Here is a 21165-nt window from a genome sequence, read left to right on the forward strand (position 1 = left end):
GGCATGGTTTGAAAAAAACAAACTCTCTTAATCAGGGAAATATGGTACCCACTATCCTCAAATCGGCGAGTGTCAGTGCTGAACTTCATTTCATACCTCTGCTACTGGGCATGTCCAGACTGCTTTATCTGGTACATGCAAGAGTTTTTTTAATGGAAACACATTATGATTAGGCGGGACATTTTTTTCTGATGCAAATGAAAATTTGTTGTACAAAATCTGGTATATACGGTGTTTATTACATAGAAAACTCTACAAAAACATTGGACTTTTGCTTTTGTCTGGCGAGTGCAAATATCCGGATAACACGATGACTGTTTAGGTGGGTTTTACTATATTTTATTTTACTAGTTGCTTTACTCCTACTTGGCAGTAAACGGAGTACTTCGGGGTGTGTGTGTGTGTGTGTGTGGGGGGGGGGGGGGGGGGTGGCATTTGAAAGCATTATCTTGGCTTCTGGATAGCATTGATGGATATTATTTACCTTTTTTGGGGGGATGGGGGCACACTTTATAGCCCTAACAATTAATCAAAACTAATCGATCAATGAAGCAATTATGGATATAATGGTTAGTTGCAGCCGACTGTAAAAGTGATTGTAGTTTTTCCAAATACCTATGGGCTATGAAAATCGAGGAACTACTGACAAAAGTTGCTGTAATTCCTTCACAGTTGATTTTTCTTCAAGTTGTGATATTGCGTGCAGAGTTTGTCTTATTTTTTCACTACATGAAGGCATTTTACTGTTGTCTTGGATATTTTGCTAAATAGTGTGTGTATATATATATATATATATATATATATATATATATATATATATATATATATATATATATAAATCTGCTTCATTTTTATTTCGACCTTAACGTATTTTAAATTCTGCTTAAATGATTAATTGACTTCTGGGTGTGTGTGATATATATGTATATATATATGTATATATGTATATATATATGTATATGTATATATATATATATATATATGTATATATATATATATATATATATATCTCAGCTCGAGACATAATATTCTCCTCTCAAAAAGCTAAAGGCAAAGGTAAGCTTTGAAAATCCAGGCCATGCAGCATTTTATGAAGCCTTTCACAAAAAAATACACCGTAAATTAGAGAGGCCATCTTTGCAGGCAGATGGGCTTGGCAGGGAATGGGAGCGTTGGTGGAAGAAATGAATGCACATATAATACTGTGTTTGCCAGTCAGGGCACAGGCTCAACACCTCCTGGGTTGTGTTTGAGCAAAGCTTTATGTGGGGTTAGAGCCTAAAGCCTTTACAACGCATTACACAGCTGATAAAGCAATCTGTGAGAAAAGTTTCCTGAAATCCGCTGCTACTTTTCTCCTTTATGACTGTTGGCAATGCAGCTTTGCCTTCTTGTCAAACATAGTCTGGCTTCATGTCAGAGCACTAACATGTATGCTCGGAGCAACTCGGTGCATTTTCTCATATCTTCAACCTCTGCTTAAACTGCAAATGCTTGTGCTGTGATGAAACCATTTTCTTACTGCCTATATTTTTCTCCTGCAGGTTTACCCTAACACACAATTGATTAATTGGTATATTTAATGTCCATTTTTATCCTATTTTGACCATTTTCATGTTCCTAGGCTTCAGAAAAGCCCAAGTATATTCTGTACTCTGTAAAAATGCTGCAAGTGAGCCGGTCACCAAATTAAAAGGGAAAATCATGAAGACAAACTGATTAGACATTTAACTTCCAGGTAGGAAACTCGCCTATGATGACACGCTATACAACACATGATGACACAGTGGGTCCACGTGTGTCATAATTAGGGATAGGTATCGAGAACCGGTTCCTTTCGGGTATCATTAAGAAATGATTCGATCCACTGACATCAATAAGCAATGCTTCGATCATTGCTTTGTTGATTCATTTTTTTCTTTCGCTTATCATAATTTCCCCTGCTAAAACCCTAAAGAGCATATGGCTGTGAGTATTATTTACCTTTTTTATGTTAAACCGACCTGTTATGGTCTTCTGAAACAGCTGATAGATGTTTTATAACTTAAAAACGGGACATGTCTATTTGCCCTATTGACGTATCCCATAATCCCTTGCATGGCAGAGAGTCGCTGCAGTCAACAACATATAGAGAATCAACATGATGACAGTTGTAAATGAATATTATACTACAAAAATGTAATTTTTTTTATGCTTTTCGTCACGTTAATAAAGAGACTGGTGCATGATACCCTGAAAACTTGCTAAAACAATTATAACAAATAATCTGTGTCTGTTACGTTTAATCTGCGTGGAATTTAATAAACGCAAACCGAATTTCAGACATATTATATATATTAATCTGAAACAAAGAGGACAGTGTTGTAAAGAACAATAATAAAGACGTTAAAGAGCAAACTTCACTTTCCTCCAGAACGACATGATCAGAAAGCGAGCGCAGCTCACAGCAGCTCCTAGGGCTGTGCAGTTAACCGAATTTCGATCGCGATATCGATATTTGTATCAAACGATCTCCAAACTCGTATAATCGAGTGAAACAATTTAAGGGCTTTTCATCAGGCCAATCCGTCAACGTGTCCCAAGATGCATGACGTCAGACACGTCGCTTCGGAAGCGGCAAGGGGGCGGGATTGCTACGTCACACTCTGGCTGTTTCCACAACCTGAAAAAAGTTCAGAGATCGCCTTCTTGAATTTGCGTCGCCTGAACCACAAAAAAGCTTTAAAAAACAGCAGTACAACGATTCTCCCATCACCCTGCTGGGAGAAGCTTTTTTCAGCTACTCTTTGGAGTGATGCCGACCGAGGGAGGACTGACGACTTGGTGGGATATCGATTGAACTGCGACAGCGAGCCAGTCCGCACGGAGAAGCCGGCCTTCAGGCATCATTCCTGGGCAGAGCGAGGCAGGCAGCCAGGGTGATGGAGCAAACCCACTCAGTCTGAAATCTCCCACTTTTTGAATGTATGGGAAGGCCCAGTTTGCCCAACAGAGTTTACTTCTGCAGCTTTATCGAGGTGAGAATAATGTAAAAATAAAATGTGACGTTTACTGAACTGCTGTGAAGGTTTAATGATCGGCTAACATTAGCTTAGCCTTTTAGCACAGTTGATCTGAGTGAACACACTCCTGACATGCAGACAGCATGCCACCTATGTCGTCATTGTGTTGCCAATGTGTCAGGAAGACACATTGCCATCTAATGGACATGCATGGGCTTGTTGCAAGGCATAATTTCATCACATTATTTAGAATAGAATAGAATGCCTTTTATTGTCATTATACAATGTACAATGAGATTAAAAGCCAACTCCAAAGTCAGTGCAGGCAAGTAAGAAGAAAAGCAGCAATATCAAATAATAAGTATCAAAAAATATATACGATGTAAACATTAGAAGGTAAGGTGCACGGTCCTGGATGGTATGTACATTGCAGAATAAGTATGTTATTATATACATTGTTAAAAATTATAAATAGTGCACATTATGGGATGGAATGTTGCACATTATCGTCGGTGCATGCAGGAATTCAGGATGGTTACCGCTTTGGGAAAGAAACTGTTCTTGAGTCTGTTTGTTCTGGTCTTAATACACCTGTAGTGCTTCCCTGAGGGCATCAGGTCAAACAGTTCAAAGCCAGGATGGGAGCTGTCTTTAGTGATGTTTAGGGCTCTGCTAAGGCAGCGGGAGCTGTAAATGTCCATCGGGGGGGGAGAGGGCAGCCAATGATCTTTTGGGCTGTCTTTATGACTCTCTGGAGCCTCTCCTTGTCTGCAGCAGTACAGCTGCCATACCATACTGTGATGCAGTATTTCAGCAGGCTCTGAATGGATGCTCGATAGAAGGTCAGCAGCAGGTTGGAGTCTAGCTTGTGTTTCCTGAGGACTCTCAGGAAGTGTAGCCGCTGCTGAGCCTTCTTGGTGACTGCTGTGATGTTCACAGACCAGGAGATATCATCGGAGATGAGGACGCCGAGAAACTTGAAGGTGTGAACCCTCTCCACACGCTCGCCATTGATAAAAGGGGGGCTGGGTCGATGCTGTGCTTCCTGTGGTCAATGATGATTTTCTTGGTTTTCTTGGTGTTCAGTGCGAGGTTATTCTCTGAACACCAGGCTGCCAGCTTCAGGACCTCCTCTCTATAAGCTGTCTCATCACCCTTAGAGATGAGTCCGACCACAGTGGTGTCATCAGCAAACTTGACGACCAGGTTGTTTTGGTGGGCCAAACTGCAGTCGTAGGTGTAGAGGCAGTATAGGAGGGGCCTCAGCACATAGCCCTGTGGGGAGCCGATGCTCAGAGTGCAGGTGGAGGAGAGGTGGGGGCCAAGTCTCACAGTCTGGGGCCGGTTGGTCAGAAAGTCCTTGATCCAGGCACATGTGGGAGGGGGGAGGCCAAGAATGGCCAGTTTTGTAGTGAGAATGTCCGGGATTATTGTATTGAAGGCTGAACTGTAATCCACAAAGAGCATCCGAATGTAGCTCTGCTGCTGCTCCAGGTGGCTCAGCGCAGAGTGGAGAGCTACGGCAATGGCATCCTCCGTGGATCTGTTCGCACGGTATGTGAACTGGTGAGGGTCAAAGTCTGGAGGAAGATAGACCTTGATGTGCTGGAGAACTAATCTCTCAAAGCACTTCATGACTACTGGAGTAAGGGCCACCGGACAGTAGTCATTCAGGCTGGTGATGGGAGACTTCTTCGGCACAGGTATTATTGTGGTTGCTTCGAGGCAGGACGGGATAACTGCCTGGTCCAGAGAGAAGTTGAAGATCCTGGTGAAGGTGGGGGCAAGCTGGTAGGCGCACGCTCTGAGCACCTTGCCAGGTACTCCATCTGGGCTGGACACGGATTGATGATGTATTGATGATGTAGAGCAGGTAGCTAGCAATATGTAGATCTCAGTTCAATTGCTAGTCACGTTCTCTATGTATATGGACAAGACAATTCATAGGCATTGCCCCAGTCTACCCAGCTGTATACGAGTCCTGGCCTTCGCTGGGGTAGTAACCTGTGTGAGACTGCTGTCCCATCTAGGGGGAGTCATAGAGTCTCATCTACTTCACGCTGTGGATTGACACCAAGGGTAAATAAATGAGCTTGTTTGTTCTTTTCATTTCCAAAGCTTATTAATCGAAGAAAGTCTGTAACGGAGGGATTATAGGACAACTTTCTCAATTCCATCTGATGCATCAATAAAGGCTAAAAGTGTAAACAAATCTTTTATGAAGCCATTTCACAGAGATACACCGATGTTAAAATATCAATGGCTGCAGTGGAAGTTTGACAGTGGTGTGAGATGTTTATGTGAAAGGAGGAAAAACGTCACAGGTGCTGAATTTTGCAGAAAGTATTGTCTGACGAAGTGTTTTTGTGCTCTCTGAAAAACCAACCTGAAAAATAACGTCTCATCAAATCATTGCTGTGGCACAGACATATAAGAGATGAAATTAATATTGAAAGGACAGAGCAAAGCACAAGAAGACAGTTTCTTACATGTTGCTTCTTAATCTCATCCCCCGTCTCAGGGCTGCTGGTGCACAGCAGGAATTTGGTGCAGAAGTGCCATGGTGTGTGCATATTCCTGCTGTGGAGAACATTCTGTGTTCTCCACAGTAGAGTAGAACAGAAAAGTTCCTGAAAATCTGTGCCCAAGTTTTGCATTCTTGGGTTGCATGTAGTTAAACTGTTCTGGTGTTAACTGAACTTTAAGAAAATTTTACATTTGACATTTCATTTGACATTTATGGCCAGTGGAACATCTGCTTCTCATGAGCCATGTCCATAGTGGACATTTCAGCATGGCACTTCCAGTCCGTTTCATATTTTGCCAGTAAAATTTATTTGGCTCTTCACCACACATCTGTTGCATCACCAGTTGTACGGCGTCATGATGGAATGGTATAGAGAAGGATTTCCAGAAAAGTAAGTCGAGTTTTTGTTAGTTTGCCAGAAGGCACATGGGAGATGAGTTTATGTTAGATATTTTCTTGGATGAAAACACTTCTGATAAATGGTATCACTCCTTCAGAGTTGTCTTGGTGGCTTCTCTTACCAGTCGTCTTCTTACATAGTCACTCAGTTTTCGAAAACTGCTTACTCCAGATAGTGTCTTGTAAATGTTTGTGCGTCCAACACCTGCCTTGTCTTGAGACAACTATTAAATCAAATCAAAATCAATTTTATTTATATAGTGCCAAATCATAAAACAGTTGCCCCAAGGCGCTTTATATTGTAAGGCAAAGCCATACAATAAATAATAATAATATATGTTAAATATACATTAAACTATGATTTTTGGTTGAAAAAAAACCCCTTATTTCTTTTGTCCAGTTAGTTATGAGCTGTGACAATGTTAGCACTACATTAGGGATAGACCAATAATCGGCTCGGCCGATATTGGCTGTGTATCGCCCCAGGCTAATTATCGGCCCAGACGATTATCGGTCTATCCCTACAGAGCACCCAGAGGGATAATCAGCCGATGTAGATTATCCACCCAGCTGATTATCGATCTATCCCTACACTACATATATAATGCCCATATTTCCTCAGTAGGTCACGTATGTCTTTGAATAGTTAAACTCCTTGAATTAAAGCTAACTATCTACACTTCGAGTGCCTGTTGACTGTTTCATTTCAGTTCCATTGTAGTAGTGTGCACAAGCAAAATTATAAAAATGGTCACTATCCAAGTTCTTATGAACCTGACTGTATATAACAGTATGAGGCGTTTGGTATCATGACAGGCGTGCTCTCCAGCGAGTGCCTCTCTGTTGACAAACTGTTTTTGTGTATGCGTCACCTTATTATTTTTGGCATTAGTAAATAAATGCATGATAACATAAACTACTCTTGTTATTCTGTATTTATAATATCCAGAAAACTGCCGGTCAGAAACACTTTTGTTTGCTTGGACCACAATAGCAGAACCAATGATAATGTGGCGAAGCCTGAGGAAAAGGACTGGATCTGTCAGCTGTGCACCGCTCATCAACCAGCCAGCAGCTAAATCCTGTGATGCCTGTCTCAGTCCAAGACCTCATGGTGAGTAACATATTCCATCTTCAGCCACTGAAGTTGAATTTCTGTTCTTGAGAGATAAAATGGTACAATTAATTTTAGGGGGTTTTTTTTTTGTTTGTTTTTACTGGTTCGCTGAAGGCACCAAACCCAAGTTGTTCTGTAATTGAATCATGATTTTCATCATTTGAGAATTTTGTAAAAGTTGAGGTCTTGTGAAATTGGTGTTTTTGGCTATGCTACAAGTTGGCTGCTTATATACCAGTCTCTCATTTTGTCACTATTTCATCCTGCTGTTTGAGATAACATCCTTGTTCTAATAAACAGAATATCTGTAAAACACAGACCAGCCAGACACGTTCGAGTTATAAACCTGTTATGCGTAGCCATTTAAAGGATTCATACAACCACCAACACTTTAAAAGTGTTTTGGAAATACAGCCATAAACATACATTTGTATAATTAACCAGTGGTGTCTTTGGTGGGCACCTGACCGAGGCTTTGGAAATGAAAGAAACTCATATCCAATTCAATTTATTTATACAGCGCCAAATCACAACAAAAGTTGCCCCAATGCACTTCACGAGCAATCACACAGGCAACAGTGATGAGAAAACCCTCAAAAAAATTCTGGTGGTTTTTGAGGAAGAAACCTCAAGCAGACCCAGACTCAGAGGGGGTGACCCACTGTTTAGGCCTTTCTAACAATAACAAGTCAGAAAATGTACAACCGTGCAAAACCGATCAAGTTTAAATCAAGAGTGAGAAAGTCCAATTGCGGGTTGTTATACAAAGTCGATGTCCATTTTAATTTTATCAGTTGCTGTCAAATAAGCTCATTTGAGCTACACGTAACATTAAAACACATGTTGAGAGAGACAGAGATAGAAGCAGTCTTTCTCTCACTGACAGCCACAAATGCTCCTAATTCATCGTCACTTCAGCAGGTGGCAGGCTTGTCTGTGGAGTATTACATAAGCAAAACGTTACAATCTGGTGCGTCAAAGTTTGTCTTCGTTGTGTGCGCTTTTTACTATGGTGAGTTAGAATTTGGTGGATTTTATTGTTTCAGTTCTCATGTTAATGAACTAGAGGTGATGGACTTTTGCAGGGTATACAGTGGGCAAAAAAAAAAAAAAATTAGTCAGCCCCTGACTGCGCAAGTTCTCCTACTTAAAAGATGGGAGAGGTCTGTAATTTTCAACATAGGTACACTTCAAACTGTGAGAGACAAAATGAGGAAAAAAATCCAGGAAATCACATTGTAGGATTTTAAAAAAAATATTTGTAAATTATGGTGGAAAATAAGTATTTGGTCAATAACAAAGTTCAACTCAGTACTTTGTAACATATCCTTTGTTGGCAATGACAGAGGTCAAACATTTCCTGTAAGTCTCACCAGGTTTGCACACTGTAGCTGGTATTTTGGGCCCATTCCTCCATGCAGATCTCCTCTAGAGCAGTGATGTTTGGGGCTGTCGCTGGGCAACATGGACTTTCAACTCCCTCAACAAATTTTCTATGGGGTTGAGGTCTGGAGACTGGCTTGGCCACTCCAGGACCTTGAAATGCTTTTTATGGAGCCACTCCTTCGTTGCCTGAGTGGTGTGTTTGGGATCATTGTCATGCTGGGAAGACCCAGCCATGTTGCATCTTCAATGCTGTCACTGATGGAAGGAGGGTTTGGCTTAAAATCTCACGATACATGGCCACCTTAATGCTTCCCATAACATGGATCAGTCGTCCTGTCCCCTTGCAGAAAAACAGCCCCAAAGCATGATGTTTCCACCCCCATGCTTCACAGTAGATTTGGTGTTCTTGGAATGCAACACATTCTTCTTCCTCCAAACACAACGAGTTTTTACCAGAGTGTTCTATTTTTCTTTCATCTGGCAACATGATATTCTCCCAATCCTCTTCTGGACTCATCCATATGCTCTCTGGCAAACTTCAGATGGGCCTGGACACGTACTGGCTTAAACAGGGGGAACACGCCTGGCACTGCAGGATTTGAGTCCCTCTGTGCGTAGCCTTTGTTACTTTGGCCCCAGCTCTCTGGAGGTCATTCATTAGGTCCTTCCATGTCGTTCTAGGATTTTTGTTCACCGTTCTCATGATCATTTTGACCCCATGGGATGAGATCTTGCATGTAGCCCCAGATCGAGGGAGATTATCAATGGTCTTGTATGTCTTCCATTTTCTACAGTTGATTTATTCACACCAACCTGCTTGACTATTGTAGATTCACTCTTCCCAGCCTGGTGCACATCTACAATTTTCTTCCTGGTGTCCTTTGACAGGTCTTTGGTCTTGGCCATGGTTGAGTTTGGAGTCTGACTCTTTCAGGCTGTGGACAGGTGTCTTTTATACAGATAACGAGTTCCAACAGGTGCCATTAATACAGACAACAGGTGGAGGACAGAAGAGCTTCTTAAAGACGTTGTTACAGATCTGTAAGAGCCAGAAATCTTGCTTGTTTGTGGGTGACCAAATACTTATTTTCCACCATAATTTACAAATAAATTCTTTAAAAATCCCACAATGTGATTTTCTGGATTTTTTTTTCTCATTTTGTCTCTCATAGTTGAAGTGTACCTATGTTGAAAATTACAGACATCTCTCATCTTTCTAAGTAGGAGAATTTGCACAATCAGGGACTGACTAAATACTTCTTACCCTACTGTATGCCTCGGCGTTTCTTTAGCTGGAGGTATTACTCCTTCAGCGAATCTACCTCTGATAGAGTATTGTTCCCTGAACATCGCGTCAGTAAATGTTGTTTTTCACATCACATTTCAACAGTAAGATTAAGCCGCTTAACTGATGTTGTGTAAATTAACCTATCTCAGATGTTTATTGCCACATTTAGATATTTAATTCCATAATCTCTCTTTGTGCCGTCAGTGTGACACAATTATCTGTTGGCAGCCCGACGTGTGCAAAATCCTGTGCAGTATCAATCTCGACATTTAATTTAATGGCCCAGTATAACTCTGTTGAGTGCAGACAAACAAATTTTGTGAAATCCTGAAGGCTTGAACTTTTAAAACTATCTTTCTTAAGGTGCACTTTTGCTTTTTAGTGCAGTTCCACCGAGCAGTTGGGGGTTAAGTACCTTGTTCACAGTGACATTAATGGTTAGTTGTTGAGTGAGCAACGATAAATTTACAGTTGCCACCTAATGACTCTGATGTCAGGTAGCGTAGTTAAACGTTACAGAAACAGGTACTTATTTTGACAGATTATATGGAGATGCATTTCATAGCTTTGGTTCGGGTCTTCATCAGCATAACAGATTGTATGACATTTTAATTGACTAAACTGCACAGCTGTCTGCTGCTTAGTGGTAAATTTTATGACAAGCTCACCACTTAAAGCTAACAGCAACCAGAATTTATGAGACCAATTCGTGCATTGGAATAAACTGCAGCTGCTGAACTGAAAATGTTTCCGTTCTGCTTCTCTGTCCACAGTCCACAAAGACGGCATTAGCACTGAAGCGTCACTCCTCACCACGGATTTGATTAAATACCCCTGCACTGCCTTCCAGAAGCCACAAGAGGAGCTCAAACTCAACTGGAGGTCTGCATTTGGGACATCTACCCTTGTTTTGTCTGATGTGAGCAAAAAACCAAAGCCTGTAAACTCCACAGTCTTCCCAGTAGGCACTCATTTGAATTCAGTGGCGGTACAGCAAGGTTTATATAAATACAGCGTCTGCCAAGGGACAACAAGCCCCAATTATGCTCTGGTGGATGGCAGAAGCAAAGTGCCGAGCGTTCCGATGGGGAATCACTGGCCTCCTACAGTCACCCATCCAAGAACATGAGAATTGATCACGGCCCCTTTCTCAGTAACAATGCTCAAAGCAGAACCCCCAACTCAAGGGAGTAAATCTCTTGCTTTGCTATTCATGAATAAGTTTATAATAAGACACGTTTTATTTTTCCAGCTTCAGGAAGATGAGTGGGATTTTTCAAAGGATCTGACTAAAGACTTTTTTTAAGTACTGTTAAAAAAGCTTTACAAATATGTGTAGTAGGAAACTATCGATACAGTAAATAATCTTATTCGTGGTTTATTTTCCCATTATGTTAATAAGATTTTCTTTCATTCTGATAGCATACCAAAAACTGACGCACCAAGCTGGAGTTGTCCAGTCCTCCCAACCCCACTGTGCCTCGTTGCACATCCCATCATCGCCCGGCTCTTCTCAGAGCAGTCCACAAGGAGGGGGAGAATAAGGGCCGACGGTTCTATGTCTGCTCGCTTCCCAGAGAGACCAAGTGCAACTTCTTTGAGGTAAAATTACAAAGTGTCGCTGCTGCAATGAATGTGCAAGTTTATTTGATTTTTTTTTAGTTCTAAGACATTTTGACCTTCACACATTCATTTGAAGGTTTGTATTCATTTGAATGCCCCGAGATAATTGTTTGAAATGTGTTTTCTGTGTTGGCAGTGGGCTGACTTGCACTTCCCTCTTTGTCACCATGGGAAACGCTGCTTAATGAGGACAGTTCTAAAGCTTGGACCAAATAACGGCCGCAAGTTCTTCACCTGCAGCTTCAGAAAGGGTAAACAGTGTGACTTTTTCCAGTGGGCAGAGCATGAACCAGGGCTGTTTGTCCACTCTGGCTGTTAATGTCTGTTTACTTAACAATGAGGCTTATGTGTTCATATCGTGAACACATGCAAATTAAGCAGCATATCTAACGAGGCTCAGTGTGCAATTTCAGCTAAAAAAATATGCAAATACCTGCAAATTTGTACAATTTTGTCTTTGTTACCAGTTAATTATATTGTCTGACCATGGTGTTTTAAATGTTTGTCATCACGGAAAGAACGAGTTATGAGGTAATGAAGGATCCCAACAACATAAAGCAATGACAGTGAAAATGGAAGTGTACTTTAAATTACACACATTGTGAAGACTGTTCATATTCCACACACACACACACACACACACACACACACACACACACACACAACACACACACACACAACACACACACACACACACACACACACACACACACACACACACACACACACACACACACACACAGAGAGAGAGAGAAATACTGTTCCCACTAAACATTTAAAAGCAGTTCACAGATTTCAGGAGCGGTGTATCCGAAGTGGAGTCTGACACCATGTAGTCGAACTGGGAGAATCCAGGGACTTTGTTGCACGCTGCACCTTTGGAGATTAAAGAAACAAACTGAATTAATTACTGCTGCTGAACAAGCAGAACTTTACTCATGCTAGTTATTAGTGGCCTGTTTATTTGTGGCATTAAAATGTTGCCTGTATCTTGATGTGCTGTCAGTGCTGCAAGGTTTGACACCGTTCGTGCAATTTGTAAATTAGAACCAACAATTCTCTCTCTGAGCTCATAGTCCTGCAACTCTTTATTTGCTGTTGTAGGAAGATAAACATAGAAACTAAACTGTCAGTCCAAACACGTGTGGACCTAAATGTTTGTCATTGACCAACGAAAGAGTTACGGACTTGTTGTGAATCTGTGAAACAATGACAGAATCAAATATATAATGCCAATATTTTAACATTAAAGTATTTAACTACATTCTGGACAAATTTTAATTATCAAATGTGAGATTCTGCTGCTTTGCTGTTGTAATCAAGAAAGTATTTTGACTAGTTGGAAAACTGTTCTACACCAAATATAGATTGGATTTTTGTGTATTTAAATGCTTTACCCCTTTTTAAACTGCATTTATACTGGCTTGAAGTGGATATTAACATTCTGAACTGTAATTTAATATTAACCTGTTTTCACAGAGATAATCTTATTTAAACATGTTTTTTAATGGTGCTACAACAGAGAGACTGAATTAGATACTTTACCTCACTCTGCATAAACTGACATCAAATAGCTAAATGTGAGAAACAGTAGGTCTTGGTTTAAAACAGGGCTGTGAAAACTCCGTGGATCTGCGGGATTCCGCGGATTTCATCATGGGGGGGGGGGGGGGTTCGTGATGTACTCTTTAATCATGAACATCACTGAGTTTTTAAAATGCTTATCGCAAAGCGTTCTCTTTTTTTACAAGGTCGTGTAAGTTTTATAAGTCCGCGGACACTGATCTGTGTGTTACAGATACAAATCAGTTTCCTCGGATCCGGGGAGTTTCGCGGAGGAAGAATGCCACTCAAAGCGTAGCTGTTACGACAGTTGACGTAAAGCAGGACTGATTGGCTGCTGCGGCGACGCTGTGTGGCTCCTGCAAGACGCTGAAGCTAAACTTAGCATGTGGACATCCCAAACCTTTAGAGCTTTCAAGTTTTTAAAGAAGATTTGTGCAGCATGTCTGTGTCACGGACCAACATCACACAGAGAGAAGATGCCGAGAAAGACGGTTTGAAAAAGTCTTATCAGGACAAGAATCCGTGGAACTGTCGCTGGCTTCATCAACACACCTAAAAGATAAACGGGAAAAGTGAACTGCGTTCACTCAGTAAACACGGTAAGAATCTTTCTCTCTCTGGAAAATAAACATTCTGCTGTTCAAACAGGATTTTAGACAAGATTATGTGACTTTTTTCACTAATCTAGACTTTCTTTCATTGTAAAAAAGACATTGTGGCTTTGAATGGATTTAGGCTGCATGAATTTACACAAGAATATAAGTGACTTTTTACTGTAAGCTTTAATGATATTTTACCATGATTTTCCAAATATTCTATAAGCTTTAGCTGTGGTTTTTGAAATGCTGTAACAGTCTTTTCAGTCTTCATAAATTTCATGTAGTTTAATTGTTCTGAGTTAATGCATAATTTGGTTTACAATTAAAAGGAAAATCATTCCAGGTCCTACTTCCATGTCTTATTCTGTTATTTCAACATCATCACTGACAGGTCAAATATAAGATTGAATATAGGATCATTTAAATATCCACTAATTTTGAGATTTGTTCTTCCAGGAGATGCTGAAAAAGTATCATTGGACCCCGGCTCCTGGGGAGCTGTACCCCCCAAGACCCCTGCAAATTTTCCTTGGATTTCACAATTTTCATTTCACAGCCCTGTTAAAAATATTGGCAACCCTGTATTTTAAATACAGAAATTAAAGTATGTTCAGAAATAAAACCAATCAGTATTTAAAAAAGTAAAAGTAAAAGTTCAGTTCCTGAACAACACAAACAAAATGCTGTTCTGTACTTTAAAAAAAAAAAAAAAAAAAAGTTAAGCCCCTTTCACACGGGGGCTGCTTCAAGTTGCTTCCTGTTGCATCATGACGACGCAGGGATATCTGCGTCAGGTGCACGCAGCAGGGGGCAGAGAGAAGGTGAGAACGCAGCCTCCAGGTTCTACACAGAGGAATCAGAGTGCACAGTTTGGCTGCAGACAGACTGCACTCTGATTTCTCTTGTAGTTTATATTTGTTCTTGTGCAGGGCTGCAGGACTGCGCTCTGAGTTATATTTTATCTTTCCTCCTTTGACCGCGAGATGCGCACGCGTGCGAACGAACCATCCATGAGTAAATGTGGAGATTTCTGGAGTTATACCTGACGTGGACATGTCCTGTCTCTGGCAATCAGTCTGTGAGCAGGACTTATGGATTTTATTTAAACACTTGTGAGAGTCTTCTCACAAAAGTGTTTGCTCCTGCTCCTTTATGAAAAGGAGCAGCTGCTGCAATCAGCATTTTTTTTTTCTGTGCTCTTTTTTGAGCGTGTTTTTTCCTGCATTGTGTACACGGTATAAAAACAATCCTGCATGATTTATACTTCAGGAACAATGGAACACAGCAGGAATCATAAATTGGTGGTAACATTGTCTTGTGAGGGTGTGGCTTCCAGTCACGTTGAGTACCGTCCTGTTGCTCTGACTTGCGCTGCGTTAATTTCTGCGTTGAGCATAGGATGCTAAAAAATTAAACATGTTTCATTTTTGGCGTCCGATTTGCTTTGTCCTTTGTGCCCCTTGTGCTGTTGTGGCGCCGAGCTGCATCGTCTCGGCACTAGGTTGCTGCCACGTGGCGTCATGACGACACACGACGCAACTGGGAGCAGCCCCGGTGTGAAAGGAGCATTAATGGCACACAAGACGACGAGTGAGTGAAGATGACCGATGGAGGTGTAGGCTTCTGTGGCTGTGTGTGGGTGAGGGGGGCAGAACTGGACAAAGTACAAATTTTTAAAATTATATCAAATTGGTTTATTTGCAAATATTTTTGTACATATTCAGTTTTTCAATTTCTTATTTTAATATTTTATTTAAGATACAGAAGTGCCAATATTTCTGACCAGGACCTCTTAACATATTGTAGCAGGATGAAGGATCTGGATCCTGATTGAAAAGACATTCCCGCTAGCTTGGCTAACGAGGAATTCCCCTTTGGCTGACCTGGTAGAGGAATGGTCTTTAGTGCGAACCGTCGATCCCACCGCTGTCCCGGCCACAAAGGTCCTACGGTCACAACTGGCGTTGTCAGCCTTTTGTGGGTAGTCACAGAACATGCTTAAATGCACCTGTGACTTCAGGACAAAGTCAAAAATGGTGGGGAGATATGTAGCAGGATGAAGGTCCTGGATCCTGATTGAAAAGACGTTCCCGGTAGCTTGGCTAACGGGGAATTTCCCTTTGGCTGACCTGGTAGAGGAATGGTCTTTAGTGCGAACCATCCGGGATTCGATCCCACCGCTGTCCCGGCCACAAAGGTCCTACGATCACAATATTTTTACCTGTTTTCAGCAGAATAGCTCCATCATGGTGGTTTAACTTGCAACTGCTGGTTAATGTTTCTTTGCAGAATTAAGTACCATATTTTCTGCAATAGTTTAGTAGTTTAAATAGTTGGGAGGTCCTGTCAGTTATACTGTGAAGTGTCTCATACAGTATATTAAAAAGTGTAATGATGCATGAAAATCACAGGTCAGCACATAATCATAACAGCAAAAACAAACATGACATTAAAGATATTTAGCCCATGTTCTTTAGGCTACTGTGTGACGGAATCCTCTTTCCAAATTGTTATAAATTGATTTTTCTTGAATTCTTGTTAAATATACATTTAAAAAATAAATGCGACTTGTACTCCAGTGAGACTTACAGTCCGGAATAAAAGGTAATAAATCTGATGACACCTGGTGAATACTTTAGCTTTTTTTAGTTTTTTCTTTGTTTATAAAAATATTACATGAATGCAGAGTGCCTTTATAGCTTTTAATCTGAATTTATTATAGTAATTGGAATAAAGTTGACTCTAGTCAGTTTGTCTATAAATAAATATATATCTGTACTGTAGGTGTATATCTTAGCTCCTCTGCCAGGAGCTGCAGAGTTTTGATTTCTGATCCTTCGCACTCACCATAATGGCCCATTGTGTTAGCACAGATGACGGCTCCAAAGAACTGCGGGTAATGCCTCTTGATTCTAGAAACGGCCGTCTTGCAGGCTGACGAGGGATCTGCCCCGGCTCTCATCAGTTCCACAGCCAAGTAACTGTTGGCAGGATTACAGGCAGTACACATGAGCCGCACTAACAAGTGCTGTCAAGGCCACCAACCAAGATGGTGACGGGGATCTGCTTGTGATTACGGCATGGGATAAATATGTCAATACAACACTGATTAAAGAAGTCAAAGCTTCGCACTGCTTCACATCTTGACACACTATGAAGTAGACTGGTTACAGCACATTCAGACATTCAAGTGTACATTAATGGGGGAAAAAATCTGAGTAATTTAGTCACCAAAATTACTTAATCTAGAGACAGCAGGGGTACTTATGTGCAAATTCTGTTACATGTAGTTTCATGTTAAAACTCGCCAGAGTCACATAATTCTTGGAATGTTAAAGAAATTGTCTTGTGAGCAAATGTAGGGTCTGATATACAACCCCTGCCAAAAATTATGGAATCACCGGCCTCGGAGGATGTTCATTCAGTTGTTTAATTTTGTAGAAAAAAAGCAGATCACAGACTTGACACAAAACTAAAGTCATTTCAAATGGCAACTTTCTGGCTTTAAGAAACACTATAAGAAATCAGGAAAAAAAATTGTGGCAGTCAGTAATGGTTACTTTTTTACACCAAGCAGAGGGAAAAAAAAATATGGAATCACTCAATTCTGAGGAAAAAATTATGGAATCATGAAAAACAAAAGAACGCTCCAACACATCACTAGTATTTTGTTGCACCACCACTGGCTTTTATAACAGCTTGCAGTCTCTGAGGCATGGACTTAATGAGTGACAAACAGTACTCTTCAATCTGGCTCCAACTTTCTCTGATTGCTGTTGCCAGATCAGCTTTGCAGGTTGGAGCCTTGTCATGGACCATTTTCTTCAACTTCCACCAAAGATTTTCAATTGGATTAAGATCCGGACTATTTGCCGGCCATGACATTGACCCTATGTGTCTTTTAGCAAGGAATGTTTTCACAGTTTTGCTCTATGGCAAGTTGCATTATCATCTTGAAAATGATTTCATCATCCCCAAACATCCTTTCAATTGATGGGATAAGAAAAGTGTCCAAAATATCAACGTAAACTTGTGCATTTATTGATGATGTAATGACAGCCATCTCCCCAGTGCCTTTACCTGACATGCAGCCCCATATCATCAATGACTGTGGAAATTTACATGTTCTCTTCAGGCAGTCATCTTTATAAATCTCATTGGAACAGCACCAAACAAAAGTTCCAGCATCATCACCTTGCCCAATGCAGATTCGAGATTCATCACTGAATACGACTTTCATCCAGTCATCCACAGTCCACGATTGCTTTTCCTTAGCCCATTGTAACCTTGTTTTTTTCTGTTTAGGTGTTAATGATGGCTTTCGTTTAGCTTTTCTGTATGTAAATCCCATTTCCTTTAGGCGGTTTCTTACAGTTCGGTCACAGACGTTGACTCCAGTTTCCTCCCATTCGTCCTCATTTGTTTTGTTGTGCATTTTCGATTTTTGAGACATATTGCTTTAAGTTTTCTGTCTTGACGCTTTGATGTCTTCCTTGGTTTGCCAGTATGTTTGCCTTTAACAACCTTCCCATGTTGTTTGTATTTGGTCCAGAGTTTAGACACAGCTGACTGTGAACAACCAACATCTTTTGCAACATTGCGTGATGATTTACCCTCTTTTAAGAGTTTGATAATCCTCTCCTTTGTTTCAATTGACATCTCTCGTGTTGGAGCCATGATTCATGTCAGTCCACTTGGTGCAACAGCTCTCCAAGGTGTGATCACTCCTTTTTAGATGCAGACTAACGAGCAGATCTGATTTGATGCAGGTGTTAGTTTGGGGAATGAAAATTTACAGGGTGATTCCATAATTTATTCCTCAGAATTGAGTGAGTCCATATTTTTTTCCCCTCTGCTTGGTCTAAAAAAATAACCGTTACTGACTGCCACAATTTTTTTTCTTGATTTCTCATAGTGTTTCTTAAAGCCAGAAAGTTGCCATTTGAAATGACTTTAGTTTTGTGTCATGTCTGTGATCTGCTTTTTTTCTACAAAATTAAACAACTGAATGAACATCCTCCGAGGCCGGTGATTCCATAATTTTTAACAGGGGTTGTATCACCTCAGTGTCTCTGGAGTATTTTTGGTGATGTGTTTTTAAGACATGCTTTGACCTGTGCTTGTGTTTGAGATGACACCTTTAACACAATTAACCTTCAGTCAAATACACAAAATTGGAAATCTGTGGGAACTAATGATGGGTTATATTCTTATCGATATACCGTTTTGTTTTTTAATCTCGCCACTGTAAAAATTTGACATTCCATGATGCAATATAGCTAATATGTTTTTATATGCGCTGCATGTGGGCAGCTCATGCACAACAAAAATAAACGTGGCTCAAAAATTAAGTTCTGTATTAGTCCTGACATTAGGAAAAAAACTTTTATGAAAATAAGCTAATAATGGCAATATGTGATACTGTCAATCTGATGAATTAGGGTTTTCAGAACCACAGAATAATATGTATGTATGTATGTGTGTGTGTATTGGGCATGTGAATCTCATCAGTGACAATGATACGATGCGATACGATACGATTCACCCATTTCGGATTCAATGCAATTTGATGGCATTTCAATTCCTCACAATGCGATTTGGTGCAATACGATGCGATTCAACATGATGCAAAGAAATGATACCGAAAATTTAAACAGGAAAATAAGAAGCTGCAATTCAGTATGGTACTATGGTATTCTTGTTCTTTTGATTCTGCTCGAAGCAGAGGATTTGTTTTACTTATAAGCAGAAAATTTATCAGATTCAACATTAAGGAACAGGAATCAGTTCCCTCAAATTTGGAACCAATTTCATCACACTGTCAGAACTTAAACAGTAAGACAACATCACTCTCAATCAGTGACTTAAAGTGAGTCACTAATTGACAGAGTACCGTCTTGGCAAAAGTATTTGAGATACTTACCAGTTTTGCCAAAGCTCTGTTTACAATCTGCAGCTGTGTCAATACTATTTAGCAGCACGGCATTCTTTACAAACCACCAGCATCTTGTCAAGTTTCCCATCTTTTTCAAAATAGCCAGAGTATCTCCAAACGCCTGATTTAAATGTTTTAGGTGTGTCAAAAAGCTCTTTCGACTGCTTGCAGCTGTTCTCGTTGTAGCAGAAATGTGCTTTCTGGCCTCCGTCCATGTTCAGAACGAAACGCGGAGCAGTGATGGCGCATTCAGTGTGCCTCGAAAAAAAATTGTTGCAAGCACGCAGCGAGCGATGCATCACGATTTCACCTATCAATTGAATTGATGCAGACTGAATGAATCGATACGCTCACGTCGCACGTTTGCATCTAGATACTGATTCTTATCGATTAATCTCCACACAGGATTCATTGTAGATCATTCGGTGGCTCCAGATTGTAACTACTCCGTTACATACATATAAAGGATTTTGTCTTTTTAAACATAACAGATTTTCATTATAACGGATCCCACTTAGAAATCATGGAGGAGTCTGAAATTTTCATCTTAGGTGCATGTCCACTGAGAGAGACATAATCAAAAAAAAAAAATATCCGGAAATCACAATGTATGATTTTTAAATGATTTATTTGTATGCTACTGCTGTAAATAAGTATTTGAACACCTACCAACCAGCAAGAATTCTGGCTCTCACAGACCTGTTAATTTTTTTCTTTAAGAAGCCCTCTTATTCTGCACTTTTTACCTGTATTAATTGCACCTGTTTGAACTTGTTACCTGTATAAAAGACAGCTGTTAACACACTCAGTCAATCACACTCCAACCTGTCCACCATAGCCAGGACCAAAGAGCTGTCTAAGGACACCAGGGACAAAACTGTAGGCCTACACAAGCCTGGGAAGGACTACAGGACAACAGGCAAGCAGCTTGGTAGAAGACGACAACAACTGTTAGGATTATTTATTAGAACGTGGAAGAAACACAAGATGACTGTCAGTCTCCCTCGGTCTGGGATTCCATGCAAGATCTCACTTTGTGGGGTAAGGCTAATTCTGAGAAAGCTCAGAACTACACAGGAGGACCTGGTCAATGACCTGAAGAGAGCTGGGACCACAGTCACAAAGATTACATTAGTAACACATGATGCTGTCATGGTTTAAAATCCTGCAGGGCAGCAAGGTCCCCCTGCTCAAGCCATCACATGTCCAGGCCTGTTTGAAGTTCACCAGTGACCATCTGGATGATCCAGAGGAGGCATGGGAGAAGGTCATGTGGTCAGATGAGACCAGAATAGAGCTTTTTGGAATCACCTCCACTTACCATGTTTAGAGGATGAGAACAATCCCAAGAAACCATCCCAACCGTGAAGCATGGGGGTGGAAACATCATACTCTGGGGGTTCTCTCTGCAAAGGGGACAGGACGACTGCACCGTATTGAAGGGAGGATGGACGGGGTCATGTATTGCGAGATTTTGGCAAACAACCTCCTTCCTCAGTAAAAGCATTGAAGATGGGTCATGGCTGGGTCTTCCAGTATGACAATGACCCCAAACACACAGCCAAGGCAACTAAGGAGGTGCTCCATAAGAAGCATTTCAAGGTCCTGGAATGGCCTGGCCAGTCTCCAGACCTGAACTCAATAGAAAATCTATGGAGAGAGCTGAAACTCCAAACCTGAAAGATCTACAGAAGATCTGTATGTAGGAGTGGACCAAAATCCT

At 40.7% G+C, this 21165-nt stretch overlaps 2 protein-coding genes across 4 annotated transcripts in view; one reads left to right on the forward strand and one right to left on the reverse strand.

The window, feature by feature from the left end:
- The window catches only part of neil3 (nei-like DNA glycosylase 3), a 43321-nt gene that overhangs the window by 12296 nt on the left and 9860 nt on the right, over positions 1–21165 (forward strand). The window lies entirely within an intron of this gene.
- The window catches only part of aga (aspartylglucosaminidase), a 72045-nt gene continuing 62712 nt past the window's right edge, over positions 11833–21165 (reverse strand). Inside the window, exons 8-10 of the mRNA XM_034182115.1 lie at positions 16355–16488; positions 12094–12218; positions 11833–11971 (exon numbers count right to left, since the gene is read on the reverse strand). Coding sequence (XP_034038006.1) covers positions 12118–12218; positions 16355–16488 — 235 coding nt within the window. The 3' untranslated portion in view covers positions 11833–11971; positions 12094–12117. The remainder of the gene's footprint in view (positions 11972–12093; positions 12219–16354; positions 16489–21165) is intronic.

This window comes from Thalassophryne amazonica, chromosome 11, assembly GCF_902500255.1.
Source record: "Thalassophryne amazonica chromosome 11, fThaAma1.1, whole genome shotgun sequence".
Classification (NCBI taxonomy): domain Eukaryota; kingdom Metazoa; phylum Chordata; class Actinopteri; order Batrachoidiformes; family Batrachoididae; genus Thalassophryne; species Thalassophryne amazonica.